This window comes from Ambystoma mexicanum, chromosome 12, assembly GCF_040938575.1.
Source record: "Ambystoma mexicanum isolate Mex_15411 chromosome 12, UKY_AmexF1_1, whole genome shotgun sequence".
Lineage (NCBI taxonomy): Eukaryota > Metazoa > Chordata > Amphibia > Caudata > Ambystomatidae > Ambystoma > Ambystoma mexicanum.
The window spans coordinates 519134819-519157572 of record NC_090936.1 but is presented as its reverse complement, the minus strand read 5'-3'; the positions used below and the strand labels follow the sequence as shown (position 1 = coordinate 519157572).

At 46.9% G+C, this 22754-nt stretch overlaps 1 protein-coding gene across 6 annotated transcripts in view; it reads right to left on the bottom strand.

Annotated features, from left to right (window-relative positions):
* The window catches only part of DENND2A (DENN domain containing 2A), a 420914-nt gene that overhangs the window by 134641 nt on the left and 263519 nt on the right, over positions 1-22754 (bottom strand). For 5 of the 6 annotated variants that reach the window (XM_069628810.1, XM_069628811.1, XM_069628812.1 and 2 more), the window contains 5 exons: positions 15551-15669; positions 12948-13151; positions 12625-12718; positions 11337-11387; positions 10602-10786 (listed from right to left, as the gene is read on the bottom strand). In XM_069628810.1, the coding sequence (XP_069484911.1) occupies positions 10602-10786; positions 11337-11387; positions 12625-12718; positions 12948-13151; positions 15551-15669 (653 nt within the window). The remainder of the gene's footprint in view (positions 1-10601; positions 10787-11336; positions 11388-12624; positions 12719-12947; positions 13152-15550; positions 15670-22754) is intronic. The other variant, XM_069628813.1, reaches the window with a different exon arrangement.

Here is a 22754-nt window from a genome sequence, read left to right as displayed (position 1 = left end):
TTTTATGACCTCTTTATTGAACCCTTGGCAATCATTAGGTAAAATGCTGAAATTAAGGGCATCCGGATAAATGGCTGTATCTACAAGATCCTGCTATGTGGAGATGACCTTCTCTGGGATCCGGAACATTCATTTCGGGAACTGCTCTCGACTTTACAGGCATTCGGTCGAGTGTCAAATTATGAAGTTAATGTTTCAAAATCAATGATCTTTCCAATCTCGCCAACATGTCATAGAGGTCTTCTTGGAGTTGATCAGGATGTTTGGGCGGAGAATGGATTTAAATATCTGGGTATTCATATTTCCAGAGATATAAATAGCGTCTTAGTGCATAATATCCAAATTAAGCTGAAGTGGGGAAGGCTGAACCTGATGTTGTGGGCAAAGGTCAACGCAATTAAGATGACCTCGCTTCCTACATTGCTTTATGTCTTCAGTATGCCCCCTCTTCCCCTGACGGATATTTTGTTGCGTAATATAAAAGTATTTCAGAACTTTCTGTGGGGAGAAGGCGGAGATCTAAAATTCCTAGAGACGTACTTATGAAGCTCATGAAATTGGGAGGTTTTGATTTTCCAAATGTTGCCTTGTACCGTCGGGCCTTTACTTTAAGCACCCTACACTTTTGGTTACAGGACGATGATGCTAGTTGCCCGAACTGGGTTAATATTGAGAGGGCCTCTGTGCATCCAACCCCCTTGGATTCTCTCCTTAGTATGGAGAAAAAGTTGGTTGCTGGTTAAACCCCCCCCAATTTGCGAGATATGTTTTGAAAGATTGTAAAAAATGTTGTGAAAGCTCTGGAGTCAAATATCTTCTGAGCTCAGTGTCCTCAATTTGGAAAAAACCCAGCGATTCAATGCAATAACCAAACCCTGTCATGGCTCTCTTGGCAATCGATGGGTATTTGGAAGGTGGGACAAATCTATGATGGTACTTCGTTACTCACCTTTGATTTCCTTAGATTTAAGTATAAGCTGTGCCCATCAGAAATCTGTTGTTACCATAAACTTTGTGAGGTATTGTTTGCTCCTCTGAACATGACCTTACATGTTGTCCCCAATATATTTATCTAGATGTACACCTCTTTCGGCTTCTACTTTATATAAACTTCTTGCGCTGGCGGACATCACTTCTACTTTGAAACAAGGTAGAGAGACGAGACGTGGTGTTCGGATTTTAACTTTATTCTTTCGGACGGAATGGAACCAAATTTGCACAGGACCAAGTAGATCTAAAATAGATTTAGATCTACGGTTTACGCAACGAGTCATGCATTGTATCTATTGGACTCCCTCTAAGATGAAGCGTTGTGATCTTTTAGATGATGACACATGTTGGAATTGTAAGTCAGATATTGATATTGGTACTGGTTTACATATGTTTTGGTCTTGTCAAAAAATGTGCGATTTCTGGGAGGCTATATTGCAGCGCATGGATCTGGTGTTGGATTTTCAGCTCCCGTGAACTCAATTGTTGTGTGTGTTGGGTCTGTTTCCTGTTAACCTTGATTATGTCGGTTGACTCCCTCTTTTGGGAATATAGGGCATTGATGGTGGTGAAGAAACACATATGTTAGAAAAATATAACTAAGCCTTCTGTTGATGACTGGTTACATGACCTTTCTTCTCTTTCAAGTAGGGAGTTTGTTACTTATCAGAGATTGGAAAAGATTGACAAATACTCTGCAATTTGGAATGTATTTAATGAGTTATATACTTAAGGATCCCCCCTTTTGTCATCTCTTCTTTCTCCCTTTTCTCTTTGCTTCTTCTCTTTCTCTCACTGATTTCTGTTATCTGTCCCTTACTTGTAAATATTATAATATTTGTTACTGGTTTAACTTTTATTATACTTGTTTTGTTTAAAAAATATTAATAAAATTCAAACAATTATTGGAGCGATTTATGTTTGTCTCATTGTAGCCCTAGACTGTGCTCATATCCTCATGAGTCCAAGCATTACTGCTCTGCTACCGTGGCTTGATTGAGTTTGGCTAAACATCGGTGTCTTCTCTCTGTTCACTAAAACACTTACATCTCAGAATCCACTTCCCGGATGGTTTCTGAAAATCCATCTTAATACCAATATGTGGAAGATCCAATGCTTGCCAATAGTTTTTAAAATCAAAAACTGCGCAATTAAGTGTTCTGGCCACCACAACACCGGAAAACAAACTCACTCCATGGTCCTTATACCAAAAAACCCCAAAACAATCTCAAAACCTCAATCATGACATGGTTTCGAGAGTGTGTACAAACTGTTAACAGTCATTTGTAATCCTATAGAAGGATGCATACTGTTGCAGCCTCATTATCTGTTCAAGGAGTGAAGGTTTGTTCTCGGTCGACCCCCATGTAAATGGCGGCCTGGATTTAGAGTTCCAGTGACACACCACACAAGGCTCTGTTTATGTGGGAAGCATGGACACCATGCTGTAAATGGCCATGGCATCCTGAGTCTACACGTTTGGAGTTCACGCAACAATGATCAAATTAGGTTGAATGGATGAATCAGCGTCTGGCTTTCATTCTGAATGCATATTCTGAGTGTTTGCACAGGAAGATTCAAGTGTGTCGAACACCCCTGATTATGTGGCTGCCAATGATTTAATGGCTTAATGCACGCAGCCCCGGAACAGTGGGATAATGGGAGTTGCAGGACCATATCTTTTCAAATGCTGGGACTCTTCCGGAAGCAGCTGGATAAACTATTCACCCAAGTAAAAGTAAGGCTCTGCAGCTTCACGCAATCGGATGGCAACGTACTGCTGAAATCTACATTTTCCAGACATCCTTCCGACTCCAGAGGGAGCCACACTGTTGCACCCTTCCCTTGACCTGGGAGGCAAACCGGGTTACTCATGTCAGGACTCCTGGTACTATGGAATAGCACTAGGAACCACTTAGTGGGCTTCCCAGGTCTCCTGGGACTCCGGCTCTGCGGCAACGCAATAGCAGTATGCAAGACATAGGACTGCTACAGCAGCATCTTCCCTACATTTGGAATGCTGCGCCTGAATCTGCATCACCAAGGGTGCAATCTCGAAATCAGAAGCAACTGTATTAAGCTCCAGCACGCGTTTCATCACCCCTGCGGAGAGCGTTGGCGTCCAGGATCCCTGCACCCTCCTCCTTAAGCAGCCTGGGATGCACCTGTATAACGTGCCTCTTCTACCCTGAGCCACGACTTTAACCGATCGCTTTCTCCATAACCAGAGGCTCAATATATGTGCATTGCACCGACAGTCAAACATTGACCACAAACTGTGCAAAACTGCAACTTGTTGTGACCGACTACGGAGTGATAGCTCCTTTTCCACAAAACCACAGGCTTTTCTTTCAGGTCTATTCCAGTGGTTAATGGAGGGATTTGACAAATCCTAAATACCTGAACTAAAGACCCTGTAAACCTAGCCGGCAAGGGCAAGGGCGCAGTGTTTGGCGGCCCGGAGCCCCCCCCTCCCAGGTCTTTCTTCACTGCCTACTGGTTCTTTGGCCACGCCCCGTGGGATACATCTCGCCGCCACAAACCCTGCCGCGTTGAAACCTGCGGCTGGGCAAGTGCGCAGTGTTTGGTGCCGCTGGTGTGAGGCATGGTGGTGTGAGGCTGATCTGGACTACGTGGCAAACCCTGAACCCCCCTGTGACCCGAGGAGAGAGTTGTGTGTGAAAATTATTTTTTGTAAGACTGCCCCGGAAACCATTCTGGCCCTGTACATGAAGAGCATTGAGTCCATACTCATCTCTTCCCTCCCCCACTCCTTTTTTGCCCTGCATGAAGTACAAGTTAATCCTGCCACAAAATGCCAACGTAAGGTGCTGGCCATGAGGAGACGGCGCATCCAGGTCGGGACACTTAAGGAGGCCAGAATAGACGATCCTCGAAGGTATGGGGGTCAGCGGAGTGTATTGCAACTAAAACCTCTGGCCTTGTAAAAGAAGCTGGTACGTTTGAAGAAGCCCGACATTTTGCGGGGGTAGCCATGATGATCTGGGAGGACCATTAATATCCTTGAATGGCTGTCCCCAGAGGGTGCAGTTTGACATTCTGGGTGGCTCAACCGACACTCGACCTGGAGTGGGCTACAAAGCTGAGAATCAGGAACATTTTGTCCCCCATGGGTGTCCCTTGACTGAGCAGGAATCCCTTTAGCCTGGATATTGTTGCTGACAAAGGTAAAGGAACCCCGGGAATTCCTCCCTCTTCAATCCTAGCTGGCACCCCTCCAATTTCCTCGTTGTGCCTACCCTGAACTCGCCCTTTGGCTCAATATGTTTTGGTCTAGCAAAGTCGCTAGCATCAGCACTGGGGCATCTGCCCCTGGAAACTCTTGTGGGCTGTACTCCGCTGCCTGTCCCCACTTTAGCATCCTACACCCTGGTCCTCGATCCTGCACCAGCCTTAGGAACACAGTTTGACCATCCCATGGGCATTCAAGCCCCAACCATCATGGACCATGACGAACATCATGAACATCCCATGTGTATTCACGCTTCAACTCCCATGGATCTAGCGGATACAATGAACTGTGTTGCCGCTATGGCTAACACTGCTCCCAGCTTATCTGGGGCTTTGGGCTCAACCAGCAGAGCCTGGCGTGAGCACCTCTCCTCTACAAGCCCTGGGGGAAGCTCTTTTCTTCGCTTATCCCCGCTCAGAGCCCACAACCCCACTGGCCATACGGTGGATCAGGGTCCTAACCTGAATTACAACCTGCCAGTTAAGGATGCCTGTTCCACAAGGAGGTGCAAGTGAAACCAGGTGCTTGCTGAGTTGACAGCCATAAGGAAATTACTCCTGGTTTTAGCAGGAAATCGGGGGTGCGAAGGCAAAAGGGTGCAGGAGGAGTCTGCAACCATCCCCCATGTTGTCAAGGCTCTCAGTAATCCATCCCCGGAGCGCACCTTGGTTCAGGACGGTACGAAATCAGCATCACCTAAAGAACATGCTGTCTCTCACCGCAGGGCACTCAGGAGACCACCCCCTATCATTGCCCCTCGGGAATCTGGAACTAAGACCTATGAGTGCAGTAGAGTGCCCTAATTTAAGTCAAGGTCACCCTAAGCTGCGGAGCAAGCTTCACGGCCTGCACTAGGCCCAAGCACGAATGTCCCTGGAGCATATAACCTGCATCACAGGGGGAGCATACCAGGGTACTATAAGAAGGGTGGGCCTGCCCCGACTACAGTCTATTTACACGGGGTACAAAAACTGCCAGAGACAAAACCAAGTGACGCTCTACTGAATACGTGCCAGCCCTGGTTGCGGACCGTTAAGAGGCTGTGCGTTTGTTTCGAGAGAATCCATGATGGGATGCTCGAGAGTGTGAGATAAGGGCTTGAACTACCACAACACTGTCCAATTGGTCTTTTGGGACTGGAGAGTGGCCAAAGGGGCTCTGGGAAAAACTGGGTGGGATTGTCGGTTGGCTAAGGGTGGGATCTGAACCTGCCAGCACCCCCAACAAGGCCCCGATGGCCGTTCTGGATGTACCCCATCTGACACCCCTCTAACTGGTGCAAACCTAACTCCTCTGGGACAAAGATAATTAGGGTTCACTGTGGTTGTACTCACTGGCTTGGTGTAATCTCGAATAAGGCTGGTCTCTTTCCATAGTGGTTTCTCTTCTGCTCATCTTCTCTACGACCGCCATGATGTTCTATAATATGATTTTGTTTGCTTATTAAAAGTATGTGTTAGGATGTATTTTGATGGCAGAATAAAGTTATATTGAATTAATACATTTGTGAACTTTTCACTTCTGAAGATGTAACTACCCCAGAAGACTATCCTAAAAAGCAACTTACCTGCATCATACTGCACAATCCTTTGTGCTGAGATATACAAAGTAGATTTTCATACCTATACTTTATGGCCATTCCCTTACTGTATACAATTATATGCTACCCTGCACATTCTTGTCCTGCACACTTCAGAGCACAGCAGTCATTGCTCATCCGTTCACCATTGGGAGAGTCAAGAAGTATACAGATGCGCCCATTGGTGTGGATTGGTCTTTCTGAACCCGAAACTTTTTATCAAGGAAAACATTCCAATATCAGTGACACACACTTACGAATACTCGGAAACCAATGTCGGAGCCCGAGAGCCCCAAATGGGAAAGCAGATTCAGGCAGAAGCATTGCGCTAAACAACCGGGTTGTTTCTGCCTGAATCTGCTTTCCCATTTGGGGCTCTCGGGCTCCACGCGGGGAGCCCGAGAGCCCCAAATGGGAAATCAGCTGTAGGCTGAATCACTACGCGGCATGTAAACACAACTGCGTTGTGTTTCTGCCTGCTGTGGCTTTCACTTTGGGTCTCCGGTGCTCCCCTGGGAGCACCGGAGACCCAAAGTGATAGCCACAGCAGGCAGAAACACAACACGGTTGTGTTGGAAAACGCTGCGGTTTTTCTTTCCGAGTTTCTCAGGCTCCTCCGAGCCAGAGGAGCCTGAGAAACTTGGAAAGAAAAACCGCAGCGTTTTCCAACACAATAACGTTGTATTTATGTTTGCGGCCGCTGCAAAAGCGACCGCAAACATAAATACAATGTTTTTAAAGCTGCGGTTTTATTTCTAAGTTTTCCGGGCTCCTCCAGCCCGGAAAACGTAGGAAAAAAAACGCAGCTAGTGCTTATTTTTGATTTTTAAATAAATAGCACTTACCGAGATTCAGCTGCAGCTTTCCTGCTCTGGTCTCCGGTCCCCGTCCTCCGCGTACAGCACTAATGAAGGGAAAGCCACCCAGCGGTAGCTTTTGTTTACTACAGCTGGCTGGCTTTTCCTTCATTAGTGCCGCAAAAGCCAAAGCGAGCACAGGAGGGCATCCATTTCACAAAATGGATGTGCCCATGTGCTTGCTTTTGCGAATTTTGAGCCTGAATAGCTCCAAATTTTACATAGGAAGTTTTAAAAAAGAGAATGCTAGTATTTTTTTTTATGTTGCCTATCTATTTTTTAAATAAAATGTTTTACTAGACCATGCCTTTAAGTTCTGGAAGGAGTCAGTGGTCAATCACAGAGGAGATATTCAGAAATCTTCTCCAGCAAGTTATATCTGACTGGATATGTAAGTCAGATAACTTTGTCCAAGAGCGCATTCGCTAGCTGCCAAATATATTGGCCCCAGACCACGGCCATCTTCCATACCAGCAGCTGTAGAAGCAGTCAAATAAAGGGCCTTTATCCACATCAGAACAAAGAAAGCGGACAAAACATCCTTCACACCAAAGTAATAATCACTAGCTATTAAAACCAGTACCTGAAAGGGCTTCACAAAAGCTACAAATGTAAATTTGGTGGGTCGGTCACAATCAGCAAAGAGATCCATCACGGCACCAACTTTTCGGGCTTGCAGGATCTAAAGCAGCGGACTGCAGCAAAGGGACCTCAGAAATGCTAGCGACAAAGTCAAAAAATCTCCCGAAACAAAGCGAAGTAACCAGGAACTACTCGGGGTGGGAGGAAGAAATCGAAGAAAGACTGCTGGGCAGTGGGCCCACAACCATTGGTAGAGGAGGGCAAGGGAAACTGGTGCAATGGTCTTTATGGGTTTGGCATTACCACATGTGAGCTTTGGAGCCCCATGTTTCAAATTTGCTGTGTGTCAAAACACTCTAGTACCCTCCATTGCTAGAGAGGAAGTGGAACAAGTAAAGACAAATACGATTGCAGATCTAGCAATCTCATTTTTTTCTATGGCATCTCACAGCTCTGTTCGGTCTTACACAATGGTGAAAAACTGCCCCCGCCTATAGACCATCATCCTGGCTATTTCTTTTACAATGGGTATGGGATCTGCTGTGTGGAAGCCCTAGGATGATGCTAGGTACTTTACTACCTGGCTTGTGTTGGGTGAGGATGGCACCTGCAAGTGATAAAAAAAAATGCTTTGTTGGACAATCTAGATGCAGGACATGATATGATGATCTTGTTGGACCCCTCTGCCTCAATTGATGCACTAGATCACTAGATCCTTTTGAATAGAACATCTGGTCACAAAGCTACTTCAAGCCATCTCACTCAAAGCGGGACACATCTCTGAAGAGTACGAGCAGATGAAAGCCCAGAATCACTACACACAAGCCCATCCCAGATATCCTCCTCCGATCAGACAATTAAGGGTGGGCTGGAGGGGCTTGTAGTGTCAGGGACAGATATGTGGCACCCAGGTCAGGCTGGGACACAAAATCTGTCCAGGCCTAAATGAAAATGTGCCCCACATTCACACATTACAGTTCCTTACTTTTCAGAACAGACTACTACTCTTTGGTAAAATATGTTGAAATAATGCATTTTGAGGGGAACAACAGTAACATAGCAAGGCCGAAAACTACAAACGTGTGTTGCTCGAATCCCGAAGAAGACCTCCCCCCCCCCAACTTTTTTTATGCAGGGGAGACCCTCCCCTGAAATCCCCCCATTCTTTTATATACCCTTACCCAAATTACTATTTTTAAATTTTTAAGTATGAAAATCCAGCAAAAAATGTGAGTTTAAAAATGTGATGTTTTCGGCCTCGTTTTTTTCGGTTTCGTTTTTTTGACATGATACCGTTTACAGTCTATTTGCCTAGTTTTACATTGGTTAAAACCGGGCCAATAACTTATGAAAGTGATCCATTCTGGCCAAGAAAGTAGGCCATACTAAAATCATGGGCGGCACTTCGGGTATTGCGCAATGGACCAGTTCGAGCCCGATGGCCTCTACAGAGCATTTTGGTTCATAATCTGGTTCATAATCTGCGAGTGGCTTGTTCTGCTCCAAGACCATGCTTTGCATAGCTCACTGACTAAATGCCATATAGCTCCACTCCGAATTTGAAAAAAATAGAGGATTTGGGAAGTTTGATTTTAGTGACAACAACAAAGTCACACATTTATTCGACTCCCCTTTAAGGCGGGCACTCCCCTTTAAGGCGGGCACTCTGTCGAATGAATTTCACAGGGCTCACGACTTCAATATGTTACAGTCCTGCATGAAGCATTGGCACTCATAGTCCATGCCCTTGCCATGAGGAGCAATAGGCAAAGCCCAACCAAGAATAGCTGGAGCCTGGTTGCTTTACCAAACACATACTCCTAAATATTCTGTCCTCCATCTGATGAAGGAGTCTATGGGGCTTTGAAAGATAATACAATGTTCCATCTCTGCATAATATTTCCAGGTAGTCCAAAATTAATTATCAAAAACTTAATTTTGTGTGAAATGAATGAAGTAATGTTCCTTTAAGAAATGTTGAACATGAACAGTGTATGGCCAACTGAGACATGAGGAGTTGCGCGGATGTAGCCTTGTATAGAACATTGCTTTGAAAACATTGGGTCTGATTCGCAGACATTTTTTGGCACAAATAAGAGGATGCACTAGCCTAATCCTCGTCACTTGCATCAGGAAAATGTGCCCAAGTCACAAAGGGCCTGAGAAGGTGCAAATGAGATGCATACAGTCCGATACCCCTTTCCCCTCTGCGTCTGCATCTGCACAAAGCAAGAGGACAAATGGCCATTCCTGCACATGTCAAAGTGCATCCTAAATTCAGAAGTTGGACGCGTTTTGACATGGAAAGGAAACAAAAGCCTTCTTCTGAACCTGTTCTAAACAGAGGCAGGGGAACGTGTAATTCCTTAGGGTCATTTCTGGCTCTTAAGCATGTATTTTAAGTGGGTCTCAGCAAATGTATGAACCACAGCGGTCCCACTTGCATGTCTCTCCCTCAAACAGGGCTAGAAATGATTTTCTCCAGTTATCACAATAAGTCTTTGAATGGTCACTGTGAAATGCGCTCCTAAAACTCATATGGGGGCTAGGAGTCGATTATACATTAGTTTCAGGAGAATGCATGCAAGCGGGCTGGCCGGCGTGGTGCACAATCAATGTTTATACAGAACCAGTGCAACATAACGACTGCACAATCCAGGAAGCAAAATGTGGTGGCACGAGGAGTGGTAAGTGGGGAATTGAGAGCGGTGGGTCTGGGAGGAGGGAAACAGATGGACGCTGTTCAAGCATCTGGCCTGTGAACATGGAGTCCTTGAAATCCCAATCCTTTGGAATCGTGCGGTGGTATTAGATCGGAGAATAACAGGTACATGGACTTTGTAGCTTTTCTGATAAAACATCGACAATGCAGCAGACTTGGACAGGGTTCAGGGGCCCTTATACGCTCTGCTCTCAGTGGCACACTACGCTTCGTGGTGGAACCTGCCGTACATTATTTTGGGAGCTGTGTGACGTGGACTTGATGCAGATTAACACGCAAGGGTCTTCACTATCTAAGGCCCTTGATCATTTTTACTTATTGGTACAGAAAGAGGAATGAGTGTGTGGGGGAGATGGTGGGTTCTCTGAAGAAGGGGCAGCAAGAATTGAGGCAAAGATGCACAGCCCATCTCTATTATACTGGCACATGAACTTTGTAATTCCGTGACCCTCACCAGAAAGCAAGCAAGGAGTTTCATTAAAAACGGGGTGAGATCCTGGAAAGACAATGATAGAACATGTAGAGCATATAACATTATACTGATCATGGCTCCACCCCCTCTACCCCCCTCCGCCCGTCTACCCGGAGGCCTGAACAGTAAGGGAAATTGACATTTACCTTCAAAGGGAACTGTTGAGTAACCTCCGGAGTGTACAGGTCTCCCACAGGCTTCTTCAATGAAACCACAACAAAATACTCAAAGAGTTGCCGCTTCCGGTACTCAAGCAACTCGCGCTCCAGTGTCTGGTATCGCGGGGTTTGGCTCAGTCGCGATTTGACGTGGACCAGGCGTCGACTGTGAGCTTATCAGGGACAAAGAAGCAGGCATTCTCATATTGAATTTGCACATAGGTCCACAGTAATGTGAAAGTCAGCCGTAGTGCTCCTTACCATCGCCATCGAAAATTGATACAATGCCAACAAAGCACGATAATGGGTAGAAGTATCGATACATTTACAATCCATCCATTCAGTCATTCATGCCTTTTTCATCCATTGGTATTCCACATTCAACAGTGTTGAGACTCCCACTTCCCCCATTTTCAAAATTACCAAGTTGGTTATGCATTCTAATGGAATGCCTTGGCTCCAATGGTGGAGACTTCATAGACACCGATCAACTCCACTGGGGCCCCGTCACACACAAGTAAAAACAAACCACACACACACATGCATACACGCACCCTGTATATGCTTCAACAAAACTAGGAATCCTGCACAAAAAAAGTACATTTTCTTTTGGACTGTGTCCCAGCCTTCAACCGTCGTCCTGCTTTCCGTTAATGACATTCCCATATGGTCTACCAAGCACCGGACTTGACACCCACTCAAATCCCAGACAGGACATCTTACCTTTCAGCTTCTCCTCTGTGTCGCTGTCGGATTCACTGTTGTCGTCTGTAACTGGCAGGTCAAATTGAGAAAGATAGAGAGATAGCCGGGAAGGTGAAAGGAGAAGCCAGCCAGGAAATTAACAAAATGGGGAACATAAAAGGAGGTTAGAATTAAAGAAGTGAGAGATGACGGTGACAGAAGACAAGAAAAGATTACAGGAAGAATGGGGTGAGAGGAGACAGGGAGGTGGACGAGAGTAAGTGAACAGAGCCACACGATATGAAACAACCACAGTTCACAATAGAAAAGAGGTAAGCCGTAAGAGAAGAGTGTGAAAGGGAGGCAGACAGGCACGAAATGGAAGAAACAGAGAGGCCGACCGGAAAGGAACAAAGAACAAAACAGACAACACCGCCGTGCATGAAACAGAGGGAGGGTATAACAGGATGAGGGAAATTTAAAGGTATGGGAAAAGAGATGATCAATGAAATAAAGTGGAGAAAGGGTAAACGAGTGGTGCCCATATGAGCAGAAAAAGAGAAGAGAATCACGAGTGGCACCAGGGAAAGAAAAAAAAAAGGACCTGGTTAGATTGATGAAAATTCAGTGGATAGATCCAGCTGATGCCACAGGCCAACTCCAACTATCAAAGAATACAAGATATCCTAACTGTGCCCACATGGTGAATAGGTTCCCGGCACATGTTTCGACTTGGAAACCCGTGATTTTACTGCCAACGCATGCGTGCTAAAGTCTCCCATCTTGCAGGAACAAACCCCTTGAGGAGCTGCTGTATAGGAGAAACGTGGTATTGCCACACCCACATACAAGAAACCACACTCCCCACACTTGTACACGTGAGAACACCGCAACTCCACAGGAAAGCAAAAACTCTTCCTGGGCCCATACAGTGAGTAACGACATCACCACATCTTTGCAGTCAAGGAGCTCCACTACATATTCGTACGATAAGGGGAATATGTCTCCCCTCAACTCAACAGAAAAATAAGCTTTCTCCAGTTGGGGAACCGCTCACGCTTGCAAAGGGGGAACCCCTTCACCTGTGCATCTAAAGGGAGTCTTTGTGAGGAGCCCCTTCTTCCTAAGGACATCTATGCAGTCCCAGAAGCTGGCGAGTCTCTCCCGGGACATCCCAGATCATAGATACAGCACAGGCACTGGGGTCAGGGATCTTTCACCATGCATGGTGAAAAACTGAACAAGTGACAGGGCCTCCTAGATGGGTACGAAAAGCAACACCATTCAATGAGACGCATGGCATTGAGTTGAGGTTAAGATCCCTCACCTTTTCCAGAAGAGCTCTCTGTAGACTGTGAAAGCCTTTTCACTCGCTTCTTTCCACGCCGTGCCTCGAAAATGGCATTTATTTTCAACACCAACTGTTCATGGGCGACAAGAGGGGAAAGATGTTAAGTGTCCCATGGTTTTCCGGAGTCAGCTTCACAATTCTGGATTAGGAGGTCTTAAGGTCCTCTGCTGTCACACACAAACGGCCTTTGTTAGTACACACTCTCCAAGGTGTTAAATGCCATGTGGTACCAAAACCATGCTGTGGTGGGCAGTAGGGAAGGAGTGGTCACCAGGAACTGGAGTCAGAGGAGCCATTACCCTTGGTATCCTCCGTCTCCGCCGGCCATTCTGCAGGTCTCCAGAGTTGAATAAAGCCTCATCGGGGCTGCTTGGGATGGAAGGAGGGGGGCTGGTCCCCCTAGATGGGGATGCGGCACCGTCTCGGTTCACCTTCCGCAGCTCCAACAGTTTGAAGCTGCGCCGGTCTGAATTCTGTCGGAAGAAAGTGGGCTTCGGATTGATCTAGAAAAGGGTGCAAAAACAAGGCCAAGAAGGAAACACCAATACAGGTGGGAGTTTGTGGGAGGGGAAACCAAGAGGGTGTGGAGGGTCGTGGTGGAGTGGGGATTGTGTGGTCAGTGACAATGCAAGTTGCAGGGAAGGAGTGGAACAGGAAAAAGTGAGTTCAGGAAAGAAGGTGGGGTAGAGGAGTGGGCACAATTAGAGATGAAAACGGAGGATTAGAATCAAAGACGAAGAGGAAACAAGAAGGGAAACAAAAAAAAGACCATTAACATCGGTTGCACAGTGAACAGCGTATAAAGTACTACTTTGCTCAAATGAAATTAAATGGTTTTTAAAAAGTACGTTCTGAAATTGTGTGTGTCTAAATTCAGAGCATGATGGTTCTTGGAGCAACCAGAGAGTTTTAAAGGCTTTTAGAATTTGAGTTCCCATTAGACATAACTAGCCATGCCCTCAATTTCGTAGAATGCTCTTGTCGACGAAACATCACTTTAGGTGTCTGTTGCAAACTGAGTGTAACCATTTATTTCCTGTGAATATCAGTGAAGACTAACGTGAAGGTATAGAACTGCTATCTGCTTTGCCTGACTTTACAGCGAGAGTTCCATGCACTATAACCGGGGGATGGCACGTCGTGGATAAACGTCAAAACGAGCAGTCTCTGACGCTTCTGCTGATTTCAACAGTGGTTTAGAGATTGGGAGTCCAATCGACCTCTGCAGAAGTGAGGTACTCCCGCGTGTTTTGACAACACTCCTCTGTAACTTGTCACTAAGGGCAACCCTGTGTGATGCCTCCTCACTCAGGAGGCAACTGGTATGCAGCCAATCGCTGCCATCTCGGTGAAGCTGACCTTCACCATGATACGCCACTGTCGCACCCTCACCTCCAGGGAGGCCAGGAAGGGTGAAGGATCCTGCATTTGCCACAAGTGAAATCCGGGATAGAGGTGTTACAGGCAAAATGTGAACTTGCTGCTCAGGTTTCTGCCAAAGTGTGCATGTCTTTGCTGTTGGGAGGCCAGGAAACTCTCCCATAGCAAGTATCCAACCATCAATTTTTTAACCCTCACTTCAATCCTTCAGCGGACTGGCAAGCTTTAAAGGGCTGCTCCACTCTAGTCATCCTTATATCCCGAAAATTCTGTTCTACTATTGGATTCACAGGGGCCCACACTTGACTTTCTACCACCACAATAGGCATCCAACACAACATCGCATCCTCTCGCCCAATAGGTTTCCCAGGTACTGATCTAGCTCTGCAGTGCCACTTAGCCCACCCTCTACTGGTATCCGCATGGGAGGAGGCAGCATGAAGCGCAGTCACAAAGCATTGAAAGCTGCCGGTCGCTCGCGGCAACAGAGCGTGGAGACAGTAGTGCGGCAGCGCAAGATGCACATCCCAATCCACTTATCTAATGATCCAGTGACCAGTGGAGAAACCTACAAGTCCCTATGCCAATGGCTCTTCTGTGCCTGGCGAACAGCCAATCAGTGTAGGATATAAGAACCCAAATACTGTGTAATTCATCTACACAGGTTCGATCCCTGGCAGTGTCGAGTCAATGCTTCCATCTCTCTGACTTCAACTGCATATCAATTGCTAATACCAACTGTTCCTGCTGAAATCCACACACATTCACAAAATGACTTCAAATGCTTCATAAACTACATGGCAAACGAAGCTATAGGCCCCTTGGGCAAAATTAATTTTCTTTTGTTGAATCATAGACTTTGAATTCGTTGAACCTTTCCATTGAGCTAAACATTCATATAAACAATAATAAAAGGTCATGATGATATATGTCAGAGCCCTCCCTGTGTACCGTGCATGATTTACAAAGTTTACAAATGAACTACAATTGTCTCAGAGGGCTGCTTTGACCAAACATGGAAGGAGGAAGTGTAAAGTTGGCCCTACCCCCAATGGGAACCTGTGAGGCGCATGCCGCATTGATGTCTCTGCCGCAGATGTTATTAGCCCAGGGAGTAACTGTACTTCTACTCCTGAGCTGCACCGATTTCACATGCAATTACCACTGTGAAGAGTTTGCCAAAGAGTAAACTCCAGCACGATCTGGCAACAAAACTGCACGCAAGCTCTTGCTGCACGATGAGCGAAAATATCTGCGAGATCGATACAGGCTTTAAACACTAACCTATGAACGTATTAGCTAAATTGTGTGGCTTTGCTTAGCCTTAAATCTCCAAGTAGGGGTTGAAATGAAGCCTTGTTCTCACGGTACACTGACCGCATAGACGAAATCTTCAGCATCCGGGCCCTCATCTTGCCACCCTTCTTTCCACCGCCCAATTAATCATCGCCCCATTACCAGCTGTGCTTCCCCTTTCCAGGAGTGATGGGGCAGTGGTGAGCTGGGTCCCCCCTCATAATACCTTGTTTGGTGTGGTAGGTGCTGAAGAGGTGGGAGAAGTTTGCAAAGAGGAGTATTTCTTCCCAAGGAACTGCCCGTCTATCTCAATATCTTCATATGGGTTTTCCTTCGATGGTGTGTCTACAGAAAAAAAGGAGAAGGGGGTTATCTCAGTTGAACACATTTACCGTAATGCAAAATTAATCAAGACTCTCCTCTTCTACATTTTTCTGCCCACATCCATCTTTCCTCCATGCTTTTGCAATACCTTCCTAGTCAGTGTGTAACAAAATGAATTAAATTTATTGAAATTTCCTACTAGCAAAAAGTACCCGCACTCCGCACGGGTTCTGTAGACAGACCCAACACACTCATCAAGTGTTGAAAATCAATGGTCCTGTAGGTCGCTAATCCTAGTCACTTATCGCTTGGTGTGCTTTGCACTCTGAAGTAGACTGCACTGAGAATGGGTGCGTGTGGCTGGCTGACATACCCCAGACCAGATGTGGAGGGCAGGCGAGAGTTGATGTGCTGCTCTCCCCACCTGTCGCCTCATCCTGGTGCGGTGCAGTGCATTGCAGTGTGGTGCAAATATCTCAGAAACGGTGCAACCTGGGGCCTTGACACGTGTCGAGTTTTGTTCCTCAGGTCAAGATGCTTAAAATTAGCTCTGCCCGGTCCTTCTACGACCACATTGATGTTTCGCCGATTTCAGGAAACTGTCTCATGTGTGAAGGGGCTGAAATCCAGGGAAAGGGGTGGGATGTCCAAATGTCATGTAGTCAGTAACGTCTGGAGGGCCCCAACAGGTAACTATGAAAAATCTGGTGCCGATTGGTGGAACAGTGTGGAATTGTATAAGGGACAAATTAAGAGATTCGCAGCTTTATAGAGATACCAAAGTGGCATGTTATTGTAAATCACAATTTCACGGTATACTGTACTTCTCCATACCGTCGTACAGGATAGATATATTTGACAGATGGGCTATGTCTGGAGCAAAGTTAGGAGGAGCTCAAGACGACAATTATGATTTTGGATTCAAGAGCCACATTAGGCTGGAGTCAAGGTGTGCAATATAGGGCTACTTCAAGTGTAATTTAATTTCTGGGTACCCACTAGAGTGCTCCCATTCTGGTTGGTGTTCAGTACAGACCTGTGAGATTGTCTGCTTCTTACATAGAACAAAGATGGTCCAACTACAATCCACTTGGTTTAAAGAACATGCTTTTAATACTACCAAAACAGTTTATCGGCTATTAGTGCGCTCCGAGGCCTGTGGGCGTGTAGCGCTGTACAAGAACTAAAACATAAATGAACTAAATAGTACCCATTGAGGAGGGTGTGGGGGCCCAGGAGGCTCAGAACAGCAATTTCACCACACAGTAAAACCCCTTCTCTGAGCCTCCTCAGAGTTGGAGGATGCCATCTTCTCTCATGTGGGATCAGGTAAGTGCACTGTCCTGCGTCCCCACGCCCCCCACCCGGCCCCACTTACCTGGTGCTACCATGTCCCTCGCCAGCGCTGGGAACACTTGTGTTCCCGTTGCGCCCCAGTCACTCAATGGCCTCCATGGAAAGGGAGAAGGGACTACATGTAGTTCCCTTCTGCCCGATCCATGGTGCCATCTTGATTTTTAGTCAAACACATCATTTCCCAACCTGAGAAAAACACTATTAATTCCCCCGGAACAAGTTGCTGGGGTACAAATAGAAATATAACCCTAGCAAGGGGGGAATACTGGTGAGGTAATGCCCCAGAATGAACGTTAAAGCCTCGGCTTCGCTCGGGCTTCTAACATATACCCCCAAGGCATTACCTGACTAGTAAATACACCCTCTGCCCCGCTCTGGTTATAATGCTTAATTGGTAACCTGGGACCATGTGTTAAAGCTACTCTAAGAAGAGTAAAGAATTAGTATATAAAATCCGTAGACCATTAACAATGCTTGAATCAATACTGAGGATGTGGTCAGGCCGCAGAGAGAATTATTCCTTATTGGACAATTCCAGGTGACCCAGCCCACTAGCAAGACTATTTCATTCAGCAGAGCTCTCAGCATCCCACCTGTGCGGTAGTGAAGAATAACCCAAGCAAGCAGGAAAACTCACTGGTGCCTCAAGAACTGGTCAAAGTACCGAGGCTGCCAAGAAGAGCCGGGGCCAAGAAATCTACTTCCGATCAAGACACCACCCGTTGGAAGGCTCCACCAGATGGTAAACAACAGTATTTGAGGAAAGCAAATCTATGCGTGCACTCTCCAAATGGTCTCATTTTATTTAGCGTGAGCAGATGGTTAACCGTCATGAGCAGATCCATCGAACAGATGCAACCTGTGGCAACGTACCTGGCGCGGCAATGCCTGCCACGCTTGATGCTCTTATTCAGGCGCGCCCAAGGTTATCAAGCTCTATAAATGAATGCCCTTTAGAAAAACGGCAACCCTAACTTTATGTTGGCATCATAAGGTTTAATCCATCTTACTGGTTATGCAAAGATGGTCCCTCCAAGATGGTGCCACAAAGACCCCCCAGTTGCACATTGCTTTTATGTGTAGGAGCGGTAGAACGACAGTAAGTAGAATCAGAGAGGGCTCTTATCTAAGTGAGGACGTTTCACCTTCACCAGGATACATATCGTGAAACCATTGCCATCCATGGTAAAAAAAAAATAAATAAAAAAAAAAATGAATATGCCTCAATGGCCTACATAGGCTATCCACCAATTACCAGCTGCATTTTGAACCCCTCAATTGAACAAAATGGTGTTCAGACCATGATATGGAGACCCAGAAAATGCAGCAACATAACTGCTCATGATGGCTTATGCGTGAGAATGAATGTACCCTAGAAGCTTGTTAACTGCAGACACAAAGTGAATAACAATAAGCATTGGCAAAGCCAACAGTTTGGGCTCCTGTGTAGGCATGGGAAAGGCATTTTTCAGGCACAGCTGTAGTGATATTAACTGGCCATCGATGGCAGCAGCTTCAAAACAGTGCGAGTACCTGGGCATATAAAAGCAGCGCCTGGCAAATGCCTAATGCTTATCCAGAAGCCACAAATTTTCGTTTTGCCAATGCTTGTTTTTAACAAGACTTTAGTGCAGGACATGCATAGTGCTTATAAATGGAGTGGCTTAAGGCAGCACTGTAGCATGGCAACCTGAAGGTCTCCGATTCAGCCAGGGCGAAAGAGGCCATCGGACACCAGACTGATTTTCCAATGCCTAACAAAGTAGGGGTGTACCGAACTTCGGCTTCAAGTAAGTATTCGGCCGAATTCCGGCTGAAAAAAATGCTATTCGGCTCTTGCAGAATAATTTGTCATTCTCATTTGAATACAATGCAACAATAACTCAGAAAGGCAAATATAGACTTCAGTTTGCAAAACTGAATAGGATTAGACCAGACACTTGGCCATAAAACCAGAAAAAATGACTATCACACAGCTGTAAAATATCTTATATTGTAATCTACTCTTTAGGCCATGTTTTGTTACATATTCTTAGACATGAAAGGTGCTCAGCAACAATACAGGAACATATTTTCCTCTGGCAAATGTTTATATGCAATGTGCACTTTCTTCAGTTGGAAAAGAAATTGAAAGAAATGTGCATATTTCACTTTAGGATACATTCAGTTCCTGTCATGTCACTTCCCAGTGCGTACGTCCTAGTCCCCCCTTTTCTTTTCTTAACGACTTGAGTCATGAGTTTAACATTATCTGATATTTTATCAGGAATGATAAGGTGCATTGGCGAGAAGTGGCGAGGATAAGTGAAAAGTGAGCAGCATTTGTTCCTATGGGCCATGCCTATGGAGAAACATTAAGAATTCACAATAGGTAGTGGAGACTAGCCGGGCTCGGTTATGTCAGGCAGAGTAATATGCCCCCACGTACCAGGCCTCCCGGAGGAATTTATGTTGGGTAATCTCTCCAGTTCCAAAGTAGGCCAGTGTGTGACCGCGGGTAAAGATAGGTGTGAGGACTTTGTATGAGACAGTCAGAAAGCTATGCTCTGTTGGTGGAATTTGTAGGATGTAGAGTTGGGAGAGCCAGAGAATTCCTGGGATGGGCCAAGTCGGGCCGAGCCTTGGGGTTAGGCTTGGCTCCAAGTGGCAAACGTTGTCTGAACCTGCAAAATTAGCATGCAAGTTTTGTAACCAAAGACACCATTGCTGACACTCTGCCGGCATACAGTGCAAGCCCCCATTACTGGCATACTGCCTCCCCAACACCTCCTCAAACTTCCTACTTGGGGCCTCCAAACACCTTATACAAATACCAAACATGGCATTCCACCTCCCACCCCAACACAAATCCCCTACATGGAATTCTGCTTGCCCATCCATACTAAACATAAATGCCTGCATGGCCTCCCACCTCCCCAGACCACGCAGAGAGAAAACACTGTACACCTACTCGGAGCCATCAGAAAATTAAGGTTAAATCTGCTTTTTTTCTGGCTTTTATACTTTAAATAAAGATGCTGCATTTATTAAAATGAAGAGAAATACAAGTATAGAATGCATTTAATATTGTGCTTTATGTTATTTTTAAATAAGTGTGTTTTTTTCAAGTTTGCAACATGATTTATTATTTAAAGCAACTATTCGGCTTCGGCCGAATAGTTCAAACTATTCGGTATTCGGCCGAATACTAAAAATGCTATCTGGCACAGCCCTATAGCAAAGTCAGCTTTGTTTCCTCTGCAGGAGCGGAATCAGAGTTAGGGACCAGAGGGACAGTTTCCTAGAGTAGGATCTGTTCTTGGAAGAAGATTCACCCCTTTTCTTCTTCTTGTTAGAGTGGCAAGATTAACGAGAGCGAGGGGGGCGTGGCTTGGAGCGCCATCGATGTGGCTGCTCTTTTGAAGCCATCCGTGGGAAGCCCGCTGCTATGGTGAAAATGTGCAGCTTCCGCAGCGTTTTTGGGTCGCTATTCCCAGCGTAGGCAATCAGAACCACTCAGGCACCGCTGACCCAAAGGAGCGTTCTACGCTTCATCATTGTACCCGAATTTGGACCAAATTCGCGGGCCCCTGACGGAACCCAAAAATTCAAGATGGCGGGCACGTACTGCATCTGAATGCAGAGGCGCATCTGAATGAGGACCCTGACGGCGAATACATCTCGGCGCACCGGAGCTTGCATGGGCGGCTCGGCCCTCGCAGCAGTGGATCTGGCGCTGCCGCAGACCCACCAGAGCAGCGCTTGACGGGAGCAACAAGACGAGCAGCGTGTGCCCCGCCGCCGCGGGACACCGAAGATAGACTTCGGCCCCCCACGCAACGAGCAGCAAGAGCCCACGGCTCCCCTAATGGTCAGAGGGACGCCCAGGGTAAACTCCAGCGTGTCACGGGAACCCCGTGAAGGGCCACACTTCCAGGCGATGGCACCCGCACTGCAAGCCGCAGGGACAGCGGTGCAAAGATAGAGCGGGCAAAGCACACACCGGCAGCACCCACTGTGGAGTGGGAGGCGGGGCCAGGCCACACTAGATTTGGGCCCCGGCGGTGATGATCGAGGACCTCGCGCTGGGGGAAGAGGAGCCAGCTTCATCAATCCCAGGAGCGGAGCACTTTCCACATCCTCCCTCCCCCGCAGCCGCTAGAGTAAAACACCAGCTGTGATCAGCCAGGGAACTGATACACTGCTGCCGGAGTGGAGGCAGCAAACCTGGTCTCCCCATCACAGAGTAAACCCATCCTTGTCCGCCCTGGGGAACCGGAGCAACCCTCAGGCGCAATCGAGGCAGAACCGGAGCTCACTGGGGCTGCACCCTGACTCCTCAAGCAGCAAGGAACTCTGATAGGCAGACCCCTCACCTCAGGCCCATCACCCAAGCAACCACTGGGGGCCTACACCATAAAGGCAACCCCCGGGGTTCCCAGGCCTCTAGCTCCACCTGAGGTGCTTTGGGTCCACGCCCTCTTCTGCAGGGAGGTTACGCGGGGCTGGTGCGCTCTTATGGTGGCCCTGACACCTCTCCTCCCCCCCCCACCCATTTCCTGGGGCTCCCCGGCCCACATCTTCACCCCCCTTCTCAGCCCAACCCTGAGGACTAGAGAACAACATTATAACCCCCCCACTCCGCATCGGAGGACCTACAGTCTCCCTCCCCTCCTTAATTGGTATTGGGAGGCCACAGTCTACCGAAGCACCTATTTCAAGAGGGCCCGAGCCAAGACACTGGACTTTCCACTTTATCGAATCACAGAGTTACAACGCTCCAGCCTCGACCAGTACTCTCTCAAACCCTACGCCAATGGGAAACTTCAATATTACTCAAACTGTCACTATGGCTAAACAATCGAAAGCCAGTAAGAACTCATGACATTGCCACTATGTTCACGTCAACGGATAGGAGGAAGAAACCTGACTCCTCCAAGCTCACCCCGCAGAAACCCCTTGAAGAAGGAGAAGCCCTTGCCATTAAAGGGGATATACTGGCCTTCATGGCCGATATCAAGTCTGAATTTAGATCCTGCATGACAGAACTCACCACTAAGCTAGAAGATACCGATCAAAGGGTGACCGAGGTGGAACTAAGACTGGGGGAGATCGACGAACGCTCTCAAGACCACACATCCACATTGGGGGAAATCCAACGCTCTATCAGAGCCTTATAGGTCAAATGCGAAATCCTTGAATTTAAACAGGAGGATCTGGAAAATAGGGCCCGACGTAACAACCTCTGGATCCGAGGGATCCCATTCTCTGTCCCAGATAAGAACCTAGCGGAATATGTAGGGGATTTCTTCCAATCCCTGCTCCCACAATTGGACAAAACCCAACTTTTGCTGGATCGCACCCATAGGCTGCGGCCACGTCGTGGAGTGGAATCGGACCTCCCCCCCAGATGTCATAACCAGAGTGCACTTTTTCACCACAAAGGAGGCCATTTCAGCGATCAGCCGCTCGCAAGATGAACTCTCCTTTCAGGGCTCACCTCTCCAGATCTATCAAGACGTCTCGCTCCTCACTTTCCAAAGGAGGAAAACCCTCTTCCTCCAGGAACATCAGGTCCGGTATAGATGGCTATTTCCAACTGCTCTACAATTCTCATACAATGGAACCCTTCGGAGAATTAGCCATCTCGAAGACGCCAACAAAATCATGCATCCATCCTCACTCAAAGAGACCACCTTGTCGAACCCCAGCGATCACCAATAATTCGGAAGCTCCTCTCTCCCCAAAACCCAGGCGTTCCTCCTGGTCGA